Source organism: Malania oleifera, chromosome 12 (assembly GCF_029873635.1).
Source record: "Malania oleifera isolate guangnan ecotype guangnan chromosome 12, ASM2987363v1, whole genome shotgun sequence".
NCBI lineage: Eukaryota > Viridiplantae > Streptophyta > Magnoliopsida > Santalales > Ximeniaceae > Malania > Malania oleifera.
This window is the reverse complement of record NC_080428.1, coordinates 4,382,855-4,408,216: the sequence shown is the minus strand read 5'-3', so window position 1 is coordinate 4,408,216 and position 25,362 is coordinate 4,382,855. Positions and strand designations below refer to the sequence as shown.

Below are 25,362 nucleotides of genomic sequence, written 5' to 3'. Positions count from 1 at the left end.
GTAGACCATGAGGAACTTTCCTCTGAACGGCTGCAAAATGTGTCATAACCCTTATAAAAGTGTTGGACGCATTAGAAAGTCCAAATGGCATGACCAACCACTCAAATAAACCATCTTGGGACTCAAAGGCCGTTTTCCACACATCTCTTGCTCTATTTCTAATTTGGAAATACCCACTACGCACGTCAATCTTGGAGTACCAGCTAGAGCCAACTAGTATGTCAAGCATCTTCAAGTCTAGGGATAGGAAAACTATACTTTATGGTGATTTTGTTGATGGCTCCACCATCCACACACATCCTCCAAGATCCATCCTTTTTTGGAGATAGGAGAGCTGGTACAATACATGGACCAAGGCTATGTCTCACAAAGCCCTTGCCCAGGAGTTCTCCAACCTGCCTATTTAATTCAACACACTATTTAGGGTTCATCCTATAATGTGGCAAGTTAGGTAACTGTGAACCTCGAATGAGATATATGGCATGCTGAATGTCTCGCATAGGTGGTAGCTCACTAGGTAACTCACTATCATAGAACTTAACTACCACTCTACTACCTCAAGTGAGCACTCAGATGAAGACTCACAATCCTTAGAAGGAACCTATCAAGCGATGACTGCTAAAATGCACTTGTTTTCTAAGCGCTCTCGCTCAAAAAGCCCTATGGTCAAGCAAGTGAATACTTATTTGAATTGGGGCTTGACGGATTATGTTGTTCCTTAACTTAGGATCTTTGGGGGTGGGCTCTGTAGGGGTCAAAATGATGTTCTTATCTGTGTGCCTAAACACATAAGTGTTTTCCCTACCATGATTGGTTACATCATGATCAAATAAACACAGTCACTCAGACAAGAGATGGACCACATCCATCAGGATCATAATAGACCCTATCCTTATAATCTCCCATTTGGATGGGTACAAGACGCCTCTTGGTAACTGGTAGATTTGTCTTGTTTACCAAATTCACCTTAAAATTATAAGGGTGTGGCTCTCCTTCAAGGTTTAATCTTCCTAAAGCAACCTTGGATATCACATTCTTGCTACTACCCTCATTATTAACAAGATTACATGTCCTATCTCCATAACGAATGAAAGTGTGGAAAATAGTGGTTTACTTCCACTTCTCACTATCCATGTAGTGGATACATCTAACCACACTAACAAGGTGGTCATCCTCCTCAAAATAATCTACAAGCTCACCCTCATCTCCTGAGTACTCAATAACATCTACAACCTGATCCTTACAATCGGGCAGATCATCTATCTCACATTCTAAGCTAAAGCTCATTGGGGAAAATAGGCAGCAATATGACCTCTAGCATGGCAATGATGAAATTGCACAGATGAGCTACTAGCTTGAGGAATACTAGGTTCACTGGAGCAAACATGCTATGACTCTATTTGCTTTGCAAAACTTTCTCCAGGGTTAGACTAAGGGATGGTAGGCCTAGGGTTGAGAAAGGGATTTGGACTAATGTGACTCACTCACCTAAGATGAGGACCTATGAGAGCTTTTGAGGCGCCTTTTGATGGCAAGCGCTTTCTGATAAGCTGTCTTTAAAGACTTTAGAGAGAACAACTCAACCTCTCGCTTGATATCCTCCTTAAGACCATTCACAAACCTAGCTACAATGTGCTGTGTGACCTCAACAATATCATTCCTAAGCATTAGCTCCTTAAATTGATAAATGTAGCTAGCTACACTAGTAGTTTGTTTATGGTTCAAGAGCTCACCAAACAACTAGCTCTTAAAGAAGGAAGGATGTACTTTTATTTCAATTGTTGTCTCGTTTCTTTTCACCGGGTAATAGAAGGCTCACCAATTGTTCTTGGTAATAGGAGGTTCACCCAGCTGTTCTAGGGTGCGTTATATAGTTTTCCAATACTTCTTTGCCAGTCCTATATGTTTCATCTGGCGAACCGAACTTTATCCTCACCTTATATATGGTACCAATTAAAGAAATCCTCCCATCTCCAATACCCAATCTAAAAAGAAGCTCGGTACGAGTTTCTGATAATAAGCATGCACATCTACCTTGACCTTTTTTGTAACATCTCCATAGTCTTCTCAACCCTAACTAGGGGAATGTGGAGCATGCCTAGGGTTAGGTTGGTACCCTACCTCATTAAACTCCTTTAAGGTTACCTTTCTCAAACCTAGACTCTAGATTAACTTGAGGCTGGAGGTGTTGAACTGGCCTACTAGTTTGATTTGAAGCCTGACCCAAACTTTTGGTCCAAAGACTCTTGAAGAGTGTCTAACAGGATAGACAAGGATTGTGTGTGATTTGGTTCAAGTTCAATGGGATTTGGGACAATGATATTGTTGGTCACCATGGTTAATGCAATATGATGCAATGATGTTAAGGAAGACTAAACTTGACTATGAATGACGTGAATCATAAAATTACTACAATGCACAAACATGAAGTTACAGAACATAATGCATATGAGTGGATATGGTCTCACATGACATGGCAACATAGGATTGACTAGATGTGGGGATGAACAAGGATGCAATGATGAGTGAAGTAGGGGAATTTATAGAACAAAAGGCAAGTTATTTTTTTTAAAGGGTAGTAAGAAACTTGGAATTTTGCAATTACAAATTTTCCCTAATCATACAGACAATGGTCAAGAAAATGTGAGAGTTTGGTCACCTTGCCAAAGACTTGGAGCACAAATTGAGTTTACCATTTAATTCCAATGTAAGTCTAGCAATTTCTCAAGTACATACTCCCAAATTCTCAAGAAATCAGACTTCAAACAATAGTTGGAACTCGATCTAAAAGTTGACGAGGCTTCAAAATTCTGAAATTTGCTTTGGCAGCCCAAGATTAGGCTGTATTTGACGTTAGGAATGCGAACCAAGCTTGATACTTCAATATACACTTAGAAAGCTTCAAAATATCAGGACAAAATCCAAATTCTTGAAGCTGCAAGGAATTCCCATGAGTCTGAGCAAAACAAGGAAAATCTAGCAACTTCCCCACGCGCATGACCGGCGTGTGGAGTGTCTGAGCTCCAAGCAATGGACCTCCGGTGACGGGGTTCTGGCTAGTGGTAGATCATGGGTTGGGGATTCCAGTGAGGGTGACTGTGCAGGAAGATAATTGCAGGAAATGGAGGATTTAGAGGGGAGTTTGCTGGAAAATTTTCAGCTAAAGCATGGGGTCTCCAACTCTCTGGCGATTGTACAATGATAAAATTTTGAGGGGTGGTGTTTCAGGGTTGTCTATCTAAAATGGTGAAGGAGGGTCTGTGAAGTGGCTGCTGGAAAAGAGTGATTGCTACAGTGTTTGAAATTTCTAGAATACTTGACTTCGAATGGTGCATCATGCAAATAAGAAGTCGAAGAAGAAGAAGGAAGTAGCAGCAGGAACTTATAGGACCCAACTAACACAATTATGAATACTAATATAAGTCTCTAAAGACAAGTACAAAGAGGTTCTTCATAAACCTTTCCTAAACCTTCTTAAGCCTATGCCTAAAACACTTGTGCCAAATGGGTGGCCTAGGGGGTATAGTTGGTCCTCCATCACTACGTCTGAAGATCTCCAGCTGAAACCCTAGCCATCCTGACTGTGCGATACCTCAACCCAAGCTGAACCTTGTTTGCTCCTTACAATGGAAGCCTTAGGTCTTCCACTTGCATTTGCCCCACAACAAATGCAAACCTGCTTTTTTTAGCTATCATGCCATTATTCAAGGCACTGTTTCAATGAATTGCCTTAGCCTGCAGCATTCTTTCTCCCGACACCATTAGACTCCACAAACAACAACAACAAAACCAAGCCTTAGTCCCACTAAGTGGGGTCGGCTATATGAATCCTTTTCCGCCAATTTATGCGATCATGGACCATTTCTTTTGATAGATTCAAAGATATTAAATCCTTACTCACAAACGATTATAACTAATGTTTCTACTACCTTTAACATCAGTGCCAAAAGGTCTAAACATTGCACTAAATTCCTCCAAAATCGAAGCTAATTATCACCTTTAGACCCTCTAGGAACAAAAACAGAAAACCACTTACCCTTCCAACCATGTCCGAAATTCCAATTTCTTCGCCACTCTTGTTGCACGAATTGCCATTCAATATTTCACACTACTAGCCTGAAAGCTTCAAATATCCCTACCCAAACTTCCAAGAAGCAAAGAAAACCCATTAGAGAAGCAGTTCGTAGAAATTGATTCCCACCCACCTGTTGTGCACCTAATTGTTTCCAATCTCATATTGAGGTCTTCCCTTCAATCTGGATTAAACAAGCTCTCATGACCTACCACAGCCATAGTGTTCAGCAAGAAAGATTCAAAAGTTAGGGTAGGCTTCTCTTGAGAGAGAGAGAGAGATCATCGCGATAGTCGTTCTAGTATCTATACAGTATATTGAAAACTGAAAAACGTTTAGCTTTTTGATGGTGAACCAGTTTCCACACTTGGACGACAAAATACCGATAATCTCCCTACATCGCTTTCTTATCCATAGTTAGATTACCATTTTACCTAAAAGCTTAAACTATTAGGTTGTGAACCAACAATGTATATAAAGCTTTAACACTCTCCCACATGTGTAGCCTGATAGCACATGGAGAGATAAACACATTATAAATAACATCCGTCATGGGAAACATAATAATTCTTTAAACACCACATAGTAAATGCGGGTAACAAGACTGGAATCGAGGACCTCCTGGTAACCAGCTCTGATACCATGTTAGATTACCACTTACACTAAAAGCTTAAGCTATTAGGTTGTGGGCCAACAATGTATATCAAGCTTTTACATTTATGTTGATATTATAATCTTGCAGCGAAACTACCACCAGGTGTCAATTAATTCATCTATCCTTTCATTTTAAAGGTAATGAGTTCTACTTATGCAGTCTTGCTTATTTTATTACCTTTTAACAATTTCAAACATTCCACCAAGTTTCCAAATGCTTAATGAGACTTTTATGCAAACACTAAAACGAAAAATCATAATTTCAAGTCGAATATGCAAATTAAATAATAAATTTGTCCAACAGACTTTCAACGAATATTAATTTAATTATTCTATCACTTAGGAAGAGCATATAGCATGCCAAGCTCAACTTAGAATTTACCGACTCCACACACTCCTCCCCCACTACCTCCCCTACCCTCACCACCTCTCACTTAGCAAGGGCCAACATCGGTGCATGCCTCAACCTCTAGGTTGTGAGCAAGGTCTTCAATTTCGATTTCGACTCAAATTTCGAAGCTCCAAAAGTACGGAAATTTCGACAAAAATTTCAATTTCGATGTCAATTTTGATTTCAATTTGAAAAAATAATGGAAATAAGTAGTAAGCATGGAATTATTTTATAAAGCTTTAGAAATGATTAATAGACATAACAATTTAAGTTTTAGGACTAATACATTACAAGTAAATACATCTATGCTGTCCATGAGGTGGAGAAGCTGTAATATAATATGTGCATCAAACATATTTGTAAGATAATGTCCATTAAACATATTTAGTAATTAGTTAATACAAATGAAATTCATAAACCATTTAAATATTATTTATTATACAAATAATGATAATTTAGGCATGAATGGTTAAATAAAATGTTGTTGTAAATTTACTTTTTCATAAATTTCAAAAACACTTGTAATAATATTTTGTTTTGATACAAATAAATTAAATAAATTAAAAGAGAAATTTCACTTAACTCCAAAATCTCGCATTTGCATTTCGGGGAAATTTCATTGCATAGTTCAAATTTCGACAAGTTTTGCTAAAATTTCGAGATTTCGATAAATTTCAGATGATTCATTGAAATTTAGATGGATATTATACAAGACGGAAATCGACTACCATTTCAATTTCGGGGGTGACAGAAACCGGAAATTTAGACGGAAATTTTGATAATTTCGTGGAAATTTAAGACCATGGTTGTCAGTGAAGCGTGACCCATTGTCCAATGAATTGTCCAGGGGGCCTTTAGTCCTACATAGAAGCTGAAGACACCCCTTGAAGATGTCAAAAGACCACCCTTGAGCGCTCCATAGGGTGGTAGGATGAGTTGTGTTCCCTAGAAACAGTTTTCCGTCAAATTCTCTTTAGCATAAGAAACTATAGCCTAGGAATGCCTTCTTAATAATTGTCTTATTCACCACAACATCATAACAGCATTCACAATTCGTTCCATGACATTCCATAATTGAATCCATGTTTTACCATTGTTCCTTCCACAACCCACTCGGCATGAACATTATGCCATTCGAAGGCTACTCAACTAGCCATCTAGCATGTGTCACACGATACCGTGACATGTTTGCTTGACTAGTGGCACTTAATAGAGATAACATCAACAAAAAAGTAGGAGGCCTTCTAAAGCTTTGTCCCAAAATGTTTTTTGTGTGTGGAAAAAGCTCTTAAGTTATGCCTCATTTAATTTTTCACTACTCTTTTGCGTGGGGTTCGTGCAATTCACTTTTTGGGGTTTTGGGTGAAGATTGCATTTGCCCAAAGTTGGTGGACGAGTTCTTGCTTCTTTCTTTTACTAGTTTAGGAAAAGGTAAGGGTGGTAAGAGGCTAAGGAGGTGTGCTATATATGTTGTGCTCTGGGGAATTTGGCTAAAGAGAGATGCTAGATTTTATTTTATTTTTTGGTTAGGGAAGAAATTATCATTGGGGCTTTTTTGGGATAGGGTACGATATTCGGTTTCACTTTGGCCTTATAGTGCAGCTTGTTTTAAGGGCTGCTACTTTTAGATGTCATCCAAGATTGGATGGCTCTATTGTGTTCCATATTTTTTCCTTTTTTTGTGCTTTAGTTTGGGGACTTTTAGTTCTCTACTAGTTTATGTGTTTCTCTTCATTTAGCCAAGCTTATTTTTCCATAAAAAAAAAGGTCACAAAATAAGTGTTCAACAAAGAAGAAAAATTGGATGACACCAAGAGCCTAGAAGAGGGCAACATTGTGCAACATATTTGTGATAAGTAAGCACACAATAATTGGGTAATAAGGACTATCCTGCATGTTTTACAATGTTACTTTGCATTCGTAATAATCCAAATAGAGAAATTGCCCCATTAGTCAGGCTATGTGGAACCAGGAGGTCACATTTGGTGCCATGAATTACCTAATTACGACCTTAAGGCAATAAAAATAAGCAAGGAGGAGCAAGTTCAGGTGTGATATGTTCACTTCTTAAAAATGAATCAAGCTTCTTGAAGGTCTTTCTAACCCATAAGGAGAATCTCAAAGAACTTCAGTGATATTGCTTAACAACTTGGCTTCAGTGATATTGCTCAACTTGGCCAACCAATAGGATGTAAGCTAATTGTGTGGTTGCATCCATAATATACAAGGATCGAGGAATGACAGTCACCAAGCACCAAAGAAGAAAGGTGCTAAACGGAAGGACGTGGCAAACTGCAAGTGCGACAACCAAGGACAAAAATCATTATCTCATGATTGCCCTTTTGATACCTTCATTTGTATGCACGATTTTGTTCCATCAAGTACAAAATGGGTCATGGGTAATTGCATAAAGAAATAAGTCCAGAGAGTTAGATACTATGAGCTCTTATTGCGTTGTACGGCTACATTACTTTTGGTTGACGTGCTTTATGCACCTAGAGTCAGATCTAATCTACTCCCAATTGAACCTTTGTCGCCTTCAGGGTTCCATTTTTGTGGTGATCTTTTGCAGACACACTTGGGTATTGTTTAACAAAGGGCTTCTTAAAGTTATATTTTCTTGATAAGCCCATGTTTGCTAATGTTAATTTTCTTTTTGATTTTTTGATTCCCTTGTATGGCATGCTAGAATTGGTCATATTGGTAAAGGATGTCTAGATTAGCTAGATAGGGGCTATTAAGTCCACTCACTAAGGTCACCTTACTGACAAGGAGCTTCATTTGGCTATAAGGACCTCCTTATAGAGTTAGTACACTCTGATATTTGCAGTCCCATAAAGGCGTGACATGGCATAAATTATTTCCTCACATTAATTGAGGATTCTTCCCAACAACTTGATTACCTCACCTCTCTAAATCTTTGGAGTATTCCAAACGCTTTGTAGTTGGGGTTCATAATAAAAAATAAGACTTAAAGACTCTTCGCGCTAACTTCTTCTTCTTCTTTTTTAGATAAAGAAGTTCATTAAGAGAAAAGAGGAATACAAGAGGTGGAGGGTAAGTAATTTTTGTTAAAATGTTGAAAAGAAAACTGAATATTCCACTCACATATGAAAAAATTACATTCCCTTTAAATAGACGATAATTCTCATCTAATTACTAAGGATATTTACAACCTACTAAAAAAATAATATCCTATTTAAAATGGAAATCAAAAAAATTGGAAAGCCTATCTACAGAATCAGGTAACATGCTACTACCCAAATCCCCCAAGATCATGGAACCAAAAATAGCTAACAGATCAACTGATTTGTTAGCTGTAAATCTCCTAAAGATCAGCCTCTAATAAAGGCTGACAGATATCTAATAATCCTAACTGATTTGTTAGCTGTAAATCTCCTAAAGATCAGCCTCTAATAAAGGCTGACAGATATCTAATAATTCTAACTGATTTGTTAGCTGTAAATCTCCTAAAGATCATTCTCTAATAAAGGCAGACAGATATCTAATAATTCTACACTCCCCCTCAAGTTGGGCTGCAAATATTGATGAGGCCCAGCTTGGAACTCAGATCATCAAAATTCTTTCTCGGCAGAGCCTTGGTAAGGATATTGGCTGTTTGGAGACATGTATGCACATACAACATCTTGATTATTCCTTCCACTATTTTTTCTTTTATGAAATGTCAATCAATATCCACGTGTTTTGTTCTACCATGATGCACTGGGTTCTTCGCAATGCTGATGGCTAATTGATTGTCACAGAACATCTTCCTGGGTTCTTCACCTGAAATCTTTAATTCCTTTAGAAGCCTTCTTAGCCACATTCCTTCACAGAAGTCGTGTGCCATTGCCCTGAATTCAGCTTCTGCACTGCTTCTTGACACAACTAATTGCTTCTTACTTTGCCATGTAACTAGGTTTCCCCACACATATGTGCAATACCAAGAAGTTGACCCACGATCATGTATTGATCCTACCCAATCTACATCACAGAATACTTCAATATCTCTTCTTTAATTCTTCTCAAAAAATAATCCTTTACCTAGTGTTAGCTTCGGATATTGTAGGATCTATAAACTACCTCCATATGTTCTTCATTGGGATTGTTCATGAATTGGCTCACCATACTGACAGAGAAGGCAATATTATGCGGGTGTGAGACAAATATATAAGTTTTCCAACTAGTCTTTGATAAATGCCTTTATTCCACTGGTGCATTGTCTTCCTTGGCTCCGAGTTTGGTTGTTGGATCCATGAGTATCTACTAGCTTGCATTCGAGCATCCCAGTCTCTTTCAATAGATCTAGAACATATTTCCTTTCAAAGAAAAAGATTCCCTTCCTTGACTATGCCACTTCCATGTGTAGGAAGTATTTGAGATTCTCAAGATCCTTGATTTCGAATTCTTTAGCTAGAAGACTATTGAGACTACTCATTTCCTCCTCATAATCTCCCGTTAGAATGATGTCGTCCACATATACAATGAGGATAGAAATTTTTCCTTCAGGAGAGTATTTAACAAAATAGTGTATGATATAAGTGACATTGAGAATAGTCATACCTCCTGACTACCTTTGTGAATCTCTCGAACCAAGCTCTTGGGGATTGCTTGAGCCCATATAAAGATCTCTTGAGTCTGCAGACTTAGTTGTGTATAGCTTGTGTCTCGAATCCAGGAGGAATTTCCATGTAGGCTTCTTCAGCTAGGTCTCCATTGAGGAAGACATTCTTGACATCTAGTTGGTGAAGAGGCTAGTCTAAATTTGCTGCCAAAGATAAGAGGACCCACACTGTATTTAACTTGGCTACAGGGGCAAATGTCTCCTCGTAGTTAATTCCATATGATTGAGTGAATCTCTTTGCTACCAGCCGAGCTTTGAATCGGTTAACACTTCCATCTTTATTGTATTTCAGAGTGAATATCCATTTGCAACCTACTGGACGTTTTCCACTTGGTAATTCTGTGATTTCCCATGTTCCATTCTTTTCTAGCACCCTAATTTCTTCCTAGACAACAGACTTCCATTCAGGTAGAGCCTCTTGTATGTTATTAGGAACCTGGATTTTGTTGAGGTTGGCAACAAAAGATCTAAAATTTGATGACAGCCCCTAATATGACATAAAAGTGTATATTGAGTGTTTTGTGCATGATCTCACACCTTTTTCTCACAGCAATAGGACAATCACTATCACCATTAGTTTACTCATTATAGGAAGTCTCAGGATTAGAGTTACCTGGTGGATTTTCACTTGATCTAGGGCTCAGATCAGACTCTGGGATTTGCTCAAGGGATGCTTGTTGTTCTATCTCCTTTTGGTTCCTTCTCCACCGTGAGGTAATCAACTCATCATTTTTTGTTGGTTGAATAGTGTCCAGATGCTGATGTTTCACGGGAAATTCTAAGCAGGGATGTGAAGGAGAAATGGAGTCAATAGTTGGAATAGATTCAAAAATTTGTGATAGGTGAGAAGGGTCAGAATCAGAAGAAGGGTGAGATAACTCTTCAATATCCCAAAGCTGGAAATCTCCCCTTGAATTTCAGATTTGGGGTAATACGGTTGTTGCTAAAAAAAGGTGACATCCATGGAGTGATAATATCTCTTAGTAGCTAGTGAATAGCATTTATAACCCTTTTGGTTTGGAGAGTACCCGAGAAAAATGCACTTAGGGGCTCTAGGATCAAGTTTACCCTAGTGTTGACTTTGAACATGAACAAAAGCTGAGCACCTGAATATTTTGAAGGGAATAATGGACATAAGCCGAGTATTGGGAAAGGACTGAAGTAGAGCTTGACTGGGAGTTTGGAATTTGAGAACGCGAGTGGGCATCCTGTTTATGAGGTAGGCTGCAGTGAGAATGACTTCACCACAAAAGTGTTTCTGTACAGGTGTAGAGAACATGAGGGAGCGGGCAACATCTAATAGGTGCCGATTTTTTCTTTCGGCAATTCCATTTTGCTGAGTATCGACACAGGAACTTTGGTGTATACCTTGACTCGAGAGATAATCACCAAGAATGGATTTGAAATATTCTTTGGCATTATCAGTTTTCACAATCTGTATTTTTGCTTGGAATTGTGTTTGGATTATGGTGTTAAAATTTTTGAAAATCTAACTTGCCTCTGACTTTTCTTTCATGAGGAATGTCCAGGTAAGTCTAGTGTGATCATCTATAAAAGATATAAACCAGTGAGATCCAGTAATATTCTTGATTCTAGATGGCCCCCACACATCACTATGAATCATTGAAACGGGATGGGATGCTTTGTAGGGTCGATTGGGATAAGAGTGCGAACATGTTTTGAAAATTAACACATCTCACACTGAAAATCATTTGGATTTTCATTATTGAATAATGAAGTAAAGAGTTTCTTGAGATACAAGAAATTTGGGTGTCCTAACTTATAGTGCCACAACATAATTGCACTATCATTAGTAGAACGAATGACAGAGATATAACTTTGACTTCTAGACACTAAAAAATCGGATTTGTGAGTTGTTCCTTGAGGAGGATCATTAACCTCAAGAAGATAGAGCCCTGAATACATCTTAGCATTGCCAATCATCTTCCCCAAATCCAAGACCTGAAATTCACACAAATTTGGGAAAAATTTAGTAACACAATTGAGATCTCGAGTGAGTTTACTAATAGACAGTAATTTGCAATTCAAATTTGGCACTAATAGAACTGAGTTGAGTGTTAGGTTCTCTGAAATTTTAACAAAACATGTACCAACCACCTTTGAGAGTGAACCATCCGCTATCCTAACTGTTAAATTTTCATAACAGGGACTATGTAGAAAAATTTTTTCCATGTCCAGTCATATGGTCCGATGCTCTTGAGTCTATAATCGATGAACCTAGCTTCTCCTTTTTAACATTAAGAGCATTTAAAAAATTACCTGTGTGCCAAAGAACCGGTACCAACCACAGTAGTAGGGGCTGCTGAAGATTGATTGAACATTTTCTGCTATGATACCATGTTAAAATGTGGAAAAAAAAAAAACTGAATATTCCATTGACATATGAAAAAGATTACATTCCCTTTAAATAGATGATAATTCTCATCCAATTACTAGGAATATTTACATCCCAATGAAAATAAAATATCCTACACAATCTAAAGAATCGGGTAGCATGCTATCCAAATCCCCTAGGATGGGGGAACCAAAAGTAGCTAACAAATCAACTGATTTGTTAGCTGTAAATCTCGTAAAGATCATCCTCTAATAAAGGTTGACAGATATCTAATAATTCTACAATCTTCAATAAAACAACCATGGGCATGAATACTTGTTTGATTCTTTCAAGACACATGTAGGGGAAAAGGAACACATCACATAAAAAATGGTGTTGAAGAGTGCAAAACCGGAACTAGATGGAAATATTAGGTTAATGCCAGCACACATTAATATTGCAATTAAATTTTTGGGAGATGCCTTATTGAGTACGGTCTATGTCCTCAATTATGATTGAAGTAATGCTATGCCAATGGCCAACCACTCCATTTGAGTTATAGAACGGTTAAAAACATAGATTGCGTCATTTACAACTTTGGGATGTGCTTGATATGTCCATGATCCCCCACATAAGCAACAAAAAAATTTTGGTCCAAGGGCCAATAAACATGCATTCATTTGAAATCTCAAGGATTGAAATGGACATGTACATATGATTGAGGTTGCACAATATCAAATATCAATTTCTTCAAGTTGAGTTTGTAAGATGCACTTAAATTTCCATGAAATTTTGACTAATTTTTTTCATCAAAATTTCCCCTTTCCACCGCCCTTGAATTCGAAATTCTGATCAATTTCCATTCTACAAAATTTATTGAAATTTCCATGAATCATTCAAAATTTTTTTGCTTCAAAGAAATTCAACTAAGGAACAAAGCCTTGGTCAAAATTGAAAATTCTACCATAATAGATCTTCTTTTTTGTAAAAATAAGATTATCTAAAGAAGGATATGAATGATAACTCTTAGATTTTTGAAATTATGTAAAATTGAAATTAAATATCAGCTACCACATTTATTCCACCTTTAATGTCAAAATTCGACATATTTGGACAATAAGTAATATTAATGGATTTAGTTACAATTGAATGCATTTAACATGATCATTGTATAATTTGTATTATTGTTATTGCACTTTATACACCATGTACTAACATATTTTATTTATATTATTTTGCTTCTAAATCTTATATTATTAGAAGTTTAAAACCCTGGCAGGTTCTGCTTCCAGCCTTCCCTTCAGCGTCTGCTTTCTTATCTTGGTCTTCTTCTTGGCGACAATCCAAACTCCATGACCTTTTGGGACACCATGATCAAGAGGGTGGGTAGAAGACTAGTGGGGTGGAAGAGGGCATGCTTGTCTGCTTTTGTCTCACTTTCCAACATTCCTATTTAATTCCTTTCCTTTTTTACACTTTTCATGAATGTAGCCAAAACTAGAGAGGCTGACGTGTGACTTCCGTTAGTTGGTTTCTAAGAAAGTAAAAGAGACCATCTAGTCAACTAGGCCTAGGAGAAGACCAAATCCGAAGGGGGATGGGGCTTTGCTATGTGGTATCCAAAAACATCTCCCTTGGAAAATGGAAGAGGAAGTGGTATTACTTCTCATGCAGGCGCCTCAAGAAAAGTTTGTCCCAAGTGGTGGGTGATGTCTTTCCTCTCATTTCAAGGTTTTGCAAGGATGTTTGGGAGGGCAAGGACTCTTTGGAGCTGGTGGTGCCTCATTTGTCCAAGATTTCTACGAGCATACCACCTAGCTTACCGTGTTGCATTGCATTGCTCCTTCTATTAGGTATGATGAGAGGGGTTGGGAGGGCTGTTCTTCAGATTTGTTCTCTTCTAAATCTATTATGTTACACCTTTTAAAAACCCTTTCTTCCAAATTTTTCCTTGAAGCCACATCATTTGGAAGGCTAAGGTCAGACCTCCATATGGACTTTGACTCTAAACAATATTAATATGCATGATTTGTTTCAAACAAGCCTACATGTCTCTTAATCTTGATATGTTCTTGATGTTCTGCGAGTCCAACAAAATGGCTCAATTTTTCCTCTGCTCTCATGGAAACCCACCTTTTGGAATGCCCTCTTCTCTTTCTTTCGTGAAGCTTGGGTGGCATCCCAAAATGGGGGAGATCTCTTGCTCATGAGACAACAGGGTTTTGGATCCAGCAGCGAGGGCTGCATGTTATGGAGTGGTGTGGTTTTGAGATATAGTGGGCTCTTTGGATTGAGAATTTGAGAGGAATGCGAGAACATTCAAGAGTCATATAGCTCTTCCATGTATGTTATAGGATATAGTGGTGTTCTAGGCTTCTTCTTGGACTCATTTCTTCTGATTTTTTTTTTTTTTTCTTTTTTAGGGGTTTATCACTGTCTGACCTTAGGGATTGGAAGGCAGCTCTATTGCAATTTTTTCAGTTCTTGCTCTTTGTTACTAGGCAACACCTGCCTTCATTTACTGTACTTTGTTTCAGTCCTTAATAAGATTTTCTCTCATCCAAAAAAAAATCCTTTCTTTTTTTAAATACAACTATCATGCATGCATGAAGATTCTTAAGTGATACTGACACAAAATCTGGATGTGTATAAGTAATAAGACATAGCATGTGAAAATTTGCTTTTACAAAATTGCAAGACAGAACTTACAGACATTATTCCTGCTTCATTGACGAGGTTTCGAACATCTGCCCCAGAATATCCGACTGTGCGGAAGACAAGCTGAAGTAGGGAGACAAACAAAAAAGCCAAACATTTAGCTATACATTGAATATCAATAGTGCTAAGTGCCAAATGTGACGAATGAACTTAGTACGCTGCATTCTCCCAGTAACATAAGTTGATCACAGAAGGCCCCACAAATTTTCATTATATTGCATGAACTTTGAGACTACGGCATCGTATAAGAGGTTATAAAATCCAATATAGTGACACCAAAGCTTTTTGGGCAACCAACAAACGCACATTGTGCCACTCAGCCAATGTTAAATTTTTTTCAGTTGAACAAAGGATTATGTTAAAGAAAGACAGTAAAATGGAGGACAAGATATCCACTGGAGAACAAAACATACTCCTCAAAACCCACCAAGGAATACCAAAGTGAAGCTACAAAGGCTACTCTAGTCCAAATAACCCAGAAGGAGTGAAATTGTTCCTGAAGAATTATACAAGACTAGCTTCCTGTACAAGAGCACCCCTTAAAAAATGTATAAAAGAACTATATTTATATAAAACCTCATTGTTCAGCAGCAGCACTACCTAAAGCTTCACATGTTAAAATACATATAGAGAATAAGAAATCGATATTTAAATGATAATGCAGACTTCCTGCCTGATTGGTCATGTATTCTAGAATGTTAAAGCAATGCCCAACGTTCAGTTTTAATATATGGTCCAAGGCTTCAATGATAGGCTGCATAATTAAGGGTAAGAAACTCTGCTTTAATAGTTGTAAGTAGGTAGAATAAGAAAATAACATCAAGATATTGAATTTAGTAGAACGGTGTTTCTCTAGTGGCAAACAGGAGAAAAAACAATCTTGTAACTTCAGTAAACAGACAAGGCACTGAGCACGTGGGATTTTCAATCATATGATAAGATGCAACCAATTAGGATTAAATCAAGAAGTTCCATGCAACGATGAGTCTATCTAGAAGTCAGGGGATAGCTCTGAATTGATTAGAGAAGATATAACCACTTTGAGTGCCCAAAACTAAAACCTTTGAGGTCCCTGCTGGCTAAAAGACTTCCAAGATACAAGGAAAAAAGCCCACATTAGTTCTCTAGGCCGTTTAGGCACTCTGTTAATAGTCCACTCCTACACTTTAGGCTTTATTAGACTTTTATCCTTAAAAATTATTTACCAGTTAATGCAACTATAGCAAGTTATTTTGCAATACACACAATCACTAGTCATATTTTACAATAATGCTAACATTAGTAACCTGTGGCAAATATTCAATTGAGAATCTTCAACTTCAAACCATGTTTGACATAGTCTGATTCTTCTTCACGGTCTTATCTTTATTCCCACCTGTATTGCACTTAATTTCTCTGTAGTTAGTTTCATTTTCTAGAAGGAACAAAGCCTACAACTAACAATACCAAGAAAGCATCAAAACCCTCTATACAGTTCTAAATTCAAATTCCATCAATTCATTTTTTTATAGCAAAAAATAATTGAGAAATAGTGTAGAGAAAATTACCGCAAAAAAGAGAACAAGAGATCCTCATTGTCAAAGCAGAAATAAAAAGAAGAAAAGAAAAAACAGAGAAGGAAAAAAAATTATTGCAAAACCTAACAATCCCTAAATTAAAAAAAAAAAAAAACCCATTTAAGCCCTTCCCATTGTAATTAACAGAGCTCAGTGATCTTGCTAGTTCATGCTGTCCTTTCTTTACCTTTCATTTTGCACCATGAAGCAAACTTCATTACCTCCAGGATCAACCAGCCACAATCTCATGTCATCCAGAAGGCTGTGAGCGTCAACATCCTGCACACTAGCCTCCTACATGGGGGTACGTAAGATCCCCTCCCTACATTGATTAGTCACTGCCAAGCCTACAGGCAATTCCCCTTCCTCAAAAATAGAAACATCCTGCAAACCTTCAAGTGAATAAGGAGGCAGATAAGAATATCCCCAAGAACAACAGAAGAGTCACAACAATAACCAAATTGTTTGTGAAACTAAGCCAGCAATGAACCACTGTCACAGGCAATCACTATCACAGTCATTTTCCAAAATATCACCCCATTTCTTTTCCTTGTCAATATGATTTCCTCTTTCATCATTCTCTAATTCTGGCTTAGAGCAGTTCTGAGATGAATCAACATAAAATTTCCAGCAAAATCTCTTTTAAAATTTGCTCACCCACATTCAGTTCATACAATTGTAACTAGAAGACGATTCCTACCTATCCCCTCCTTCCTCACTGTTTGATGCTTACACATCTTTATATCCATAGCCTTATTATAATTCTTACCATCTTTGCTATCCCCAGAAATATGCAGGACCTCTGAGCGCAAACCATTGCCAAATCACACATCATCGTGATCCCTACCTTGTTGAAGCTCCTCTCCAACCTGAGTTTCTCCACCCATAGGATCTTCAACAGAAGCTCTTTTTTGAATCCATCAGGAGAGGATTTATCACACCCAGGCCACCAGGTAGTATTACCTCCACCTTTGTCCGTAGCAAACTCCTTCCCACCACTTGAAACCTTGTTAGCGCCTGAAAGCAGCACTGATCCTTGCGTGGGTCCCTAGGGCCAGAAATCTTGCAATAAGAACTTTCTGGGCCTCTCTGCAACTTAAATGCCCACATATACAATTTTCTGACCCCTCTTTGAATGCTGATCAGATACAAGGGCAATTGTAAATGCCACCTGGGCTCTATCAGCAACATTAGACTATGGGGCTACAAGCTTGTTCACTTGAGTGGCCCAACTGGGAGATAATGGACCTTCCTTTCTTATATTGGCCCAGACCAATATCAACCTTGTTATGGGTTTGTCCGTGTGACCAATCCACCTTTGATATAAATGATACTCTTTTTCTTTCAAGTAACTGGACCAGGTCCAAAACAATCACCAAACAACCCGAACCACTCCACCCAATCTTCATCGCATTATCCTCCCCAAGAGAAATCCTAGCTGCTTCTGCCACCCTTGCAGCCCCAAGAGAAACCCTAGCTATTTCATCTGCAGGAATCCTCATATTTGAACGACAATTCAGGGCTTCGGGCGATGAATGCCCATATTCCTTCACTTGCATCTCACCACCACATCATGCACAAGCCTAATTTTTCTCTGCCAACACAACCCACCCATGAAATATCATCTCACTTACTTCCTTTGCCTGTGCCATTCTTCTCTTCCAACAACATCTCCATGATCAATGAACTCACTTACTTCACCTCTGCTACCAGAAGATCCCTAGCCAACGCACACAAGACATTTACAAACCTTCACCACCCATCACCTTTTGTGCCACCAAGAACAAACATAATCTCTTCCCTTTCCATCCATGCCCTAACTTCAGAAACATTCCCACATCTCCTTTCTCTCCTTTCATCCCAATACAGTCACATTCAGCATACTTATGATGTTTTTGAAGCAATTCTGATTCATCAATAAATCAATTTACAGAAAACTGCAATCAATACTCTTCATAGTGAGGAACTTTTGTATCCCCTGCATCACAAGGACTTTGCTCCCTCCATTCAACTGCCAAAACATCCCTTATGAAGTAAATACTCAGAAGTGTCAAATCCTTGAAATTATGTTTCGAAAACTTTTGCTTCAAGCCAGATCAATTAAATTAAGAATTATTTCAAAGAATAACATGTTCATTTGCCAAAGTTTCACCCTTCTCGGAAACAAATGTTTCAAAGGCTAGGAAATACCTGACACTGTTTTTTTTCTTTTTGAATAGAAAAAGAAAATATATTCATTGAAGAGGAAAGAATATATAATGAAGGAGAAAAAAATCATGCCATAAAAAGAAAAAACCAATATCAAACAGAAATTAGAAAAGAACAAAAATAAAACCACCTTCCAATCTCTTTCAAGATTAGAGAGAGGCGCCCCTTTAAAACTGCTACCTTCACAATACCAAAGAGAAGCCATACTGAATCCTATCCCAAAGCAAAGTACCAGAATTCCTCTTTCCCAAAAAAAAAAAAAAAGCATTCCTGTCCATCCAAATTCCCCTTAAAACTGCAAAGATGCCACAAGTCCACAAGATTAAATCATCAGCACTTTTCTCAAAAACACTAGTTTAATCTTTAACTTGAGAGAAGCTTTCATGAAGATCATCCCATATGGCCTTGGCTGTTCTATGAAACATCATGTTCACCACAATTCATGGTTCCGTGCTATTCGACAACCACACAAGAAATATGTTATTTTGTTTCATCCAATATCCATAATCATTTGGAGTTTGGATACAGAAGAGAATAAAACAAATACTTGGACTTCCCTTTCGCGTTAATATACACTCAAACTACCGGAGGCTACAACCAATTTGATGGATGTGATTTGTATGGTAATAGTATCTGTAGATGCAATCAAACCCACCCTTACAAACTACAATTATCGCACACCAATATTGGGAATGAATAACACAGCAACTATGCAAAATGCGGCAGCACACACAAGCACAAACCAACATTTTTGAACTGTAAGAGGCACCTCTTACCAAAAACACACAAGTCTTTGGACTTTTCTTCTTAGATGGGTGTGGTATTCTTGAGTGATCCTTGTCTTATTTAGGAGCTCCTTGGGAGGATAATCCTAGGTACGTTGGTTTTGAGAAGCAGTGGTGGAGAGGGTGTCTAAGCGTTTGGATGGGCAGAAAGGTGCTTTATTTTCTCTAGATGGTCGTCTCGCTTGTATCCAAGCTTATCTCTCAAGTCTCCTTTATTTTTTGTCCATTTCAGAATTCAAGTTGGGGTAGTTATAAAAAGTGACAAAGAAATAGGAGATTTCTAGTGGTCAAGGTGCGGGGAGAAGAGAGATCACTTAATTAGTTGAGAGGATGTGTGTATATCTAAGGTGAAAAGTGGTTTGGGTACTAGAAATTTGGCATCTAAAGACATTGTAATTTAGTCAGTTGTTAGCAGAAAACTAACACTGAAAAGGAATGGAAGGTGATCATGTAAAAATAAAGCAGTAAAAAAGAAAGAAATTTCATTTTGGGGGTTTTAAACTAGTTGGTTTGTTCTAATATGATAGGTCCATAATTGTGTGAATCAATAGATTTAGATTGATTCATTAGATACACCATGAAGTAAATCGATAGCTTTGGCAAACTACGAATGAAGCATATGTTAGAATCCAATGAATCACCAAAGATGGTTCTCAATCTTGTGTTGGAGGATGAGGATGGGGTTTCGAAGGCATTCATGTTAGACATAGTGTATCAGGGTGAGGACCTCATCATGGTAGTTCTTGCATTCACACACATTGTGGCAAAGAAAACCATAGTCTTGATCGTTGTTGGGATCTCCACGAGAAACCAAATTGGGCCAATAAGTCTTTTGATCAGGGAGATTCCACCATTGAAAGTTCAAATGCACCTACACTCCACTGGGGACTTGAGTTCATCATCCACTGCGTCTCGAGAGTAGTATAGCAATGTTATTTGTATGGTTCAATGTCTCCAAACTCATTCTTCTACATCTAATGCTACTGAGGCTGACTTAGGTAAATTCAGGCTTCTTGCCCATTCATCCTCTTCACCTTGGCCTCATATATAACAAGTAATTGTAATTTACTTCAATCCTTGAAACCCACTAGTCTACACTCTAAGGTTACTTTTGCTGATGGTTTAGTTATACTAGTTTCTGGTTGTGGCGATATTCTCTCATTTCCTTCTATGCCTCTATCCTATGTCTTGTGTGCCTAAATTTCCTTTGAACCTATTATCAGTAACATAATTAATTACATAGTATAACTATTTTGTGACCTTCTTTTCTTCTCATTCTATTACTCAGGATCTCGAGATAAAAAGAAAGATTGGTGGAGGGCTAGAGGGCAACTTGAACTATTTCGATGGTTGTAGTGGGCTCATCTAGCTCATGTCATGTCACTTCCTAAATTTCTATTCCTACATATTTGTCAAGGTCATCCATATCTTCAAAAATACAACATTGAATTCCCATGTTCAACTTTATCTCTTCTTCTAAGTGTATCACGTGTCGATTAGGAAAGCATGTTAGAGCAACTTTTCCATCTAGAATCAAGTCTCACAATGAATCATTGTTCTCTCTCATTCATTCAAATATTTGGGGTCCATGCAGAATTGTGAATTTGATTGCAACAATATTTTGTGTCCTTTGTGGATGATTTTTCACATATGACCTTGATTCTTTTATTAAAAGATAGGTCTGAATTTTCTGAATGTATTTACTATATTTCGACAAGAAATAAAAATTTAGATTGACATTGGTATTCAAATAATGCACTTGAATTTGTTCAAAAAGAGTTTCAATCATTTTTCTTGACCAAAGGAATTACTCATCAAACATCATGAATGCATACCCCTCAATAGAATGGAATAGGTAAAAGAAAAAATAGACATTTACTTCACAAAGCATAGTCTTTACCCCATGTTCCCAAAACCTTTTGGACCCATACTCTTCTTACAACATGTTTTTTGCTCAGTAGAATGGCCTCCAATGTTCTAGGGGGAATTTCTCTATTGTGCGTCCCAAAACCTCTATTTTCTTTGCATGGCTTATGTCTTTAGGTGCACATGTTTTGTTCATGTTCCATATACTAGTTAGAACAAGTTCTCTCCTTATGTTGTTAACTGTGTCTTTGTCAAGTACTCAAAAGCTCAGAAAGGATATAGACATTATGATCCCCACAATCACAAGAAATATGTGATTGGCTTAGTGCAAATGCCACCTTTTTTTAGGGGACCTTATTTCTCTAGTGCATAGTCCTCCTTCGATGAATCAATTATGAGTCCATCAATGATTTTTGATTCCCCCTTATGTGCTAATTGTCCTATTCCTACCATTCTCCCTCTCAAAAAATCACCTGCTTTTCCAAATTGATCAGTTACAGACCTAAAGAAACAATTGAGGGCTTATGAACGATAGAAAGCAAGCATAGACATCACTAGCACCATGCAGCCACCCTTTTTTCCCATCACTATTTCAACTACTAATTTTGGACACCCATCCTAGTGTGACTTGGATTTGCCAACTGCTCACTAGAAAGGTACTTGAACATGTACTCAACCGCCCTTAGTTGCTTATCCTATTGCTCATTATGTTTTATTTTGTCATCTTCCTAATCCGATGTGTTTTATGCCTTGTCTATTTCCTATATTTGTATGTCTCCCCACATGTTCACACACTTACTAACACTGGATTGAAGCACACAATGGATGTGGTAATGGATGCCTAGACTATTTGAAGGACATTTGACTTCTTCCTCCTAGTAAGGAGTTGGTTAGGTGTCACTTGGTATATACAATCAAATATATTCCTTACGACTGTATTGAATGGCTTAAGACTCGACCAATTGCCAAGGGCTATACCCAAACATATGGTATTAATTTTTTTGAGAACATCTTTCCTATTGCTCAACTAAATTTTATTCAGACATTGAAATTGTTGGCAGTTAATTTTAATTGGTCTGTATACATACATGTGAAAAGAATGCCTTTTTATATGGACATTCGCAAAACCTTACGACTCTATTGAATGCCTTAAGACTCAACCAGTTGCCAAGGGCTACACCCAAACATATGGTATTAATTTTTTTGGGAACATCTTTCCTATTGCGCAGCCAAATTTTATTCATGTGTTGAAATTGTCGGCAGTTAATTTTAATTGGTCCGTACACATACGAAAAGAATGCCTTTTTGTATGGAGATTCGCAGAAAGAGGTATACATGGAGCAACCTCTTGGTATGTTGCTCAAGGGGAGGATGGTAAATTAAGTAGAATGCATAACACCATTTATGGTCTCAAGCAGTCTCCTCGAGCCTGATTAGACAAGTTTAGTGTGATGGTCTCTACATTTGTCTTTATCTAGTGCTATTTTGATCATTCGGTCTTTGTTCGCAAAAATGGAGACAGAGTGGAGAGCAGAATTGCAAATGTTACACAATGGCTTCATGCTCAATTTTAAATTAAAGAATTGGGTACGTCACTTTATTTTCTTTCTATTGAGAGTGTATTGTGCTTGAAAGGATTGAGTATATCTCAACAAAAATAGACCTTGGACCTGCTAATTGAGATTGATTTTCTAGGAGCCAAACTAGTTGTTACTCCTATGGATCCTAGCATGAAGTTGTCAAGGGATGTTAGACTGGACTTTGAGGAGAAAGGTGGATAGAGAGAGTTGGTTGGGAAGTTGATCTACCACATATCTTTCGGAGTGCAGGTGGTGAGTAGGTTTATGGAAAATCCCAAACAATGTCATTGGGATGTTGTTTATAGGATTTATCGATATCTCCAAAATCTTTCCCGTTCCATTTTTAAAAATGCCTTTAATGTCTACGGTTTTTCATAATCTTAAAACCTCCCAACCTCTAATAAACACCTCATCCCAACAATTCTTAATTTAAGAATGAAAAGACTTATGACCTAACCACATATTCTCAAACCTAAAAGGGATAAGACTGGTTTACCTTGCTAGATTTTAACAAAATGAGGAAGTTTGGTATTGGTCTAGAAATATAGATAAAGACGTTGGAAAATATTAGGAAAATCATGCTACAGCTCACTACAAGAAAAAAATCTATCAAGATGACTAGCCATCAATCTACTTCCACCCAAATACCATGAGAGAGCATTGTCCATGAGAATATTACTCAACAAGCAATCTCTGATGAATCTACCAAAATTCTGTATGCTCGAGGTAAACCTACCTCCCCATTTATTTTCCCCGGAAATCTTACCACATTAAAATCTGCCAAAGAGAGGAAAAATTATGTTTAATAGGTGTTTTCTATGCAATAAGCATAGGGATTCTGTTTGGAATCTCCTCCTATTGTTCTTGGACCAAAAGAATTCTAAAAGTTAGCCCTTTATTTTTTCTCTTGCATGGATGGAAGCACTTTAGTTGCACAAGAATTGTGCACTTGGTTAGAGCTGTACAGGAAAGGAGAAAAAAACTGCACAGCTGATCACCCTCACTAATTTTTGGATTGTATGGAGGGAGAGAAATATAAGACCCTTGAATGCTAGGAAACCTCTCTTGCTCGGGCAAAGATTGATGGTTACAAAGCACAACTCTCTAGTGCACAAGTAACTGTGAAAAATGCATGCACATGCTATTCATGACCTAACCAATATTTTTTGTATTGTAGCTGATGCATACTTGGGTTGTCACTTCCTTGGTGCCCTTCTATTGAATGGTCATTTGCTTTCAAGTAGCACTGAATTCACTTTGTAAACTATTAAACTCCAAAATTACTATTTTGTTTCCATCCTATTCCATTTTGCAAACTAAACATACAATTAGGTTTTGCATGATTAATTGTCAACGGCTATTTTTGACTAGGTCTTATTCTATTCTTGACTTGCGTGCTTGGAGCATACTTGGGCCTCTTTTGAAGAACATTTTCTGTTTAACTGCACAATTGATTGAACTTAGGGCTCAAATTTTATTTTTTTTTTTTTTTTTTTTTTTTTTATCCTTGTTTTAAGGGTTTCCTTGATAAGAATAAGCTTTGAGTTTCCAAATGCCCTTAAGGGCAAAGAGGCAACTCTCCTTGCCTCCAAAGCTGCTCTTGGAAACCTTGTTATATTGCAAAACCCTAGCCCCTCATTTTTTTTATAAATAAGGAAGCAAGGGAAGGGGAAACAGACGCTTACACAAAGGGGAGAGAGGAGCCTATGCTCACACAAGAAAGAGTGAAAGTGCAAAGGAAAGAAGGGCTACCTTGGAAAAGAGAGAGAGAGAGAGAGAGAGAGAGTTTCTCTTGCCCTTAGAGTGCTTCTTGTACTCTTGGACCTCAAGCTAGGGTTCTTCTCGTTCATAGGAATCCATTGAAGTCCTCCATTGATATCAAAGTTGGTTTTTTTTTAGCTTATCAAAATCAAACCCAAATTTTGTTATTGGGAGATCGAGATCTTGCCTTTCTTTAGCTCTAGCGTGGGGTAATTTTCTTAGCAAGGTAGGTATTTGACTCATGTAGTGTATCAATTTTCCTTTAGTTCATGTTCTTTGTTAAAACTTGTAAAAATATTACAGCAAGATCAAGCATATGATGAATGGTTATTTGATCCAAGCATGAGTAAGGATTCAGGTTTTGTTTTATGTTCTTGAATAGTTAGTTTAAGCTTGAGTTAGGGTTTAGGGTTTATTGTATGTTCTTTTTCTTCTTTTTGTTTGGTGGGGGGGTTGGGGTGGGGAGAATTGCCTCCTTGCCCTCAAGGACATTTGGAAACTCAATAAAGCTTATTCTAATCAAGAAAACCCTTAAAACAAGGATAAAAACAGAATAACTAAAAATTAGAGCCCCAAATTCACTCAATTGGGCAATTAAACACAAAATGTTCTTCAAAAGGGGCCCACCTCTCCTCCAAGCACACAAGTCAAGAATAGAACAAGACCCAATCAAGAATGGACATCAACATTAACAACTAAAGAAGCAATTTTTTATTTGTTCCCTTCTTAGAAGCATAGGCCTTGATGGGCAGCAGAAGTAAATCCTTGTCTCTCCACATTCTTGACAGCATTGGTGAGGGAAGAAGGACAGA

General features: G+C 37.6%; 1 protein-coding gene across 1 annotated transcript in view; it reads right to left on the bottom strand.

The window, feature by feature from the left end:
• The window catches only part of LOC131143768 (ATP-dependent zinc metalloprotease FTSH 12, chloroplastic), a 167,438-nt gene that overhangs the window by 34,544 nt on the left and 107,532 nt on the right, over positions 1 to 25,362 (bottom strand). Inside the window, exon 11 of the mRNA XM_058092080.1 lies at positions 14,786 to 14,857. Within this exon, the coding sequence (XP_057948063.1) occupies positions 14,786 to 14,857 (72 nt within the window). The remainder of the gene's footprint in view (positions 1 to 14,785; positions 14,858 to 25,362) is intronic.